This window comes from Ruditapes philippinarum, unplaced genomic scaffold (genome assembly GCF_026571515.1).
Source record: "Ruditapes philippinarum isolate M1 unplaced genomic scaffold, ASM2657151v2 ctg5365_1_1_1_1, whole genome shotgun sequence".
Taxonomy (NCBI): domain Eukaryota; kingdom Metazoa; phylum Mollusca; class Bivalvia; order Venerida; family Veneridae; genus Ruditapes; species Ruditapes philippinarum.
In genome coordinates, this window is record NW_026856631.1 from 80712 (window position 1) to 83016 (window position 2305).

Genomic DNA, 2305 nt, shown 5'->3' on the forward strand with positions numbered 1-2305 from the left:
TATGAAACAGTCTGCGCTTTTATCAGTCTTTACATTTCTAAGTTTAAATAACTTACAAGTTCATGTATTCCATAAAGATGAGAATAATAAATCTGATTGTTGTTACTGTGCTGTGCGTCTTGTCATCGACAAAGGGGGATGATGGTCTAGAAATGTGCCCCGTGTCAAAAGAGAAACAGCTTATAGGGCAAATGGTTAGAACAGAGATAAAGGTAGAGTCGATGTTACAGGAGACCAGGAAAACCGAGGAGCACGTATTGTCGGTGCTAGAGTATCGTAAGAAAGATTCGCAGAAATCTTTGGACGCGCTCAAAGAAACTCAGGATACTCAAGCAGATCAACTTCGTAATGTTACTGAAAATAATGCTGACTTGGAAAGAAGGGTCTCGGTCGTAGAAGGTATGTTACTTATCATTTGAATTTAACCTTCCATGACTTACAATCTAAGCGTGTTACTTTTGACATTTAAAGGGGCTCCACTGAGGTTTTTTACATGACTTGACTGGAATTTTTTACGAGATTTATGTTCCGTTTAATATATCCTGCATAATTTTAGACCATTCGCTCTTGCTTATAATTATTCTTATTGTGAAAAATGCCCTTAAGCGTTGCAACGATTTTTTACTCGAATTTGGATACCCGTAAGAAGAACAAAAATACGATTTTCAATCTACTTCCGAGTATTTTTTCTGAATAGATTTTGCATATCTTTCTGTTTTAAGTGGCCCAGCTGATCTATGTAAAATTCAAATTTTAGGCTGTTGGACCTCAGTGGAGTTTCTTTAAAGAGATATATACAATGAAAGTCAACAAATCTGTTCTTGATGAATAAAGCGGACAACATATATGAGCTAGCCGTGTCACGACAAAACCAACATAGTGCGTTTGCGACCAGCATGGATCCAGACCAGCCTGCGCAGTCTGATCATGATCCATGCTGTTCGCTATCAGTTTCTCTACTTGTAATAGGTTGGTAAGCAAACAGCATGGATCCTGATCAGACTGTGCGGATGCGCAAGCGGGTCTGGATCCATGCTGGTCGCAAACCCATTCTGTTGGTTTTGTCATGACGCGGCTATATAACCCATGTCCACTATAAAACCAGGCTTTTTAATTAAATATTACAGCTGTAATCGAGAATTAAGAAATATTTTCGATAAATTTTCGTGAGGGATATTAAGAGTGCTGTTGATCAGTTTATCGATCGGATGGATAGTACTAGTGTTCGATGTTTTCATTCACTGCCAGCCACTTTTCGTCATTGTGTAAAACAAATATTTTTCGTTTCTTCTCAGATACAGTTGCACCAGTGGCAGTGGTAGCGTTTGTAGCGAGACATTTGAAGAACGTAGCGATAGACAACGGTGAAACATTGGTCTTTTCCACGATCGTTTTCAACAGTGGTGCTGGCTATGATAACAGTACCGGGATATTTACGGTTCCAGTAAGCGGTCTGTACCAATTCAACGTGCGACTGTGTATTTTTGTGAACACATTTGCTCATATTGAGATTGTTTCTGAAGATGTTATCATCACCAGGACGCGTATGGTTGACGAGGGGACCCGGTTTCATTCATGCAGTGAGCTTACTGGGTTTGCTGTTTTAAGTGTTGGGAAACGAGTAAGGGTAACAAGTTCGCTTTCAAGTGATGTAAAAACAAACTTCTGGTTTAGTCCTGGTATAGTATGGAACACATTCTCCGGGGTGTTGATTAACAGAGACAACTAACAATCGTGTTAGAACACTGCAGTACTGGATTTGTTGTTTGTTTGACATCAGTATCTTGCATTGACTAGTTGTTGTTGTTTCATTCAGAAATGTTAAAGGTATAACCTAAACAAAAACAATTAAACTAAGCAAAAAAGACGCAAGTGCATAATTATAGAATGCACTTTGTCCAAAATTCACCAAAATTAATTGGGATTATATTAGTATTCTTTCTCGTGTGATATTGAAGTTATCCCGCGCTGTGAGTTGCAAAATACATGGCCTAATTTTTAAAAGCTTAACAACATGACTCTTATACAGCTAAAATTTTTATGAAAGACACTCAATTGACATTTCATAAGTTGTTTCGAAAATAGAAATATAGCTGTCAAGATAAAAGATTATTAAGATTATCATCCAAGGTAGTAATTTTAGTGCAAACTTTTAACACCTTTCAATGTATAAATCTATATCTGATGAAATATTTTATAAAAATTTCACAATAGTAAAATTCATGTATTTTATGTTTTATGTTCGTTCCAGAATGTCTGTGTAATTTGTACATGTTACATAAATAGCCAAAAAATTTGTCCCATT

At 36.7% G+C, this 2305-nt stretch overlaps 1 protein-coding gene across 1 annotated transcript; it reads left to right on the top strand.

Moving 5' to 3' along the window:
- Positions 1-2255, top strand: LOC132747171 (uncharacterized). Its single transcript, XM_060736498.1, has 2 exons — positions 1-399; positions 1296-2255. The coding sequence occupies exons 1-2, from the start codon at positions 63-65 to the stop codon at positions 1727-1729; spliced, it is 771 nt and encodes a 256-aa protein (XP_060592481.1). The 5' UTR covers positions 1-62; the 3' UTR covers positions 1730-2255.
- Positions 2256-2305: the final 50 nt, after the last annotated feature.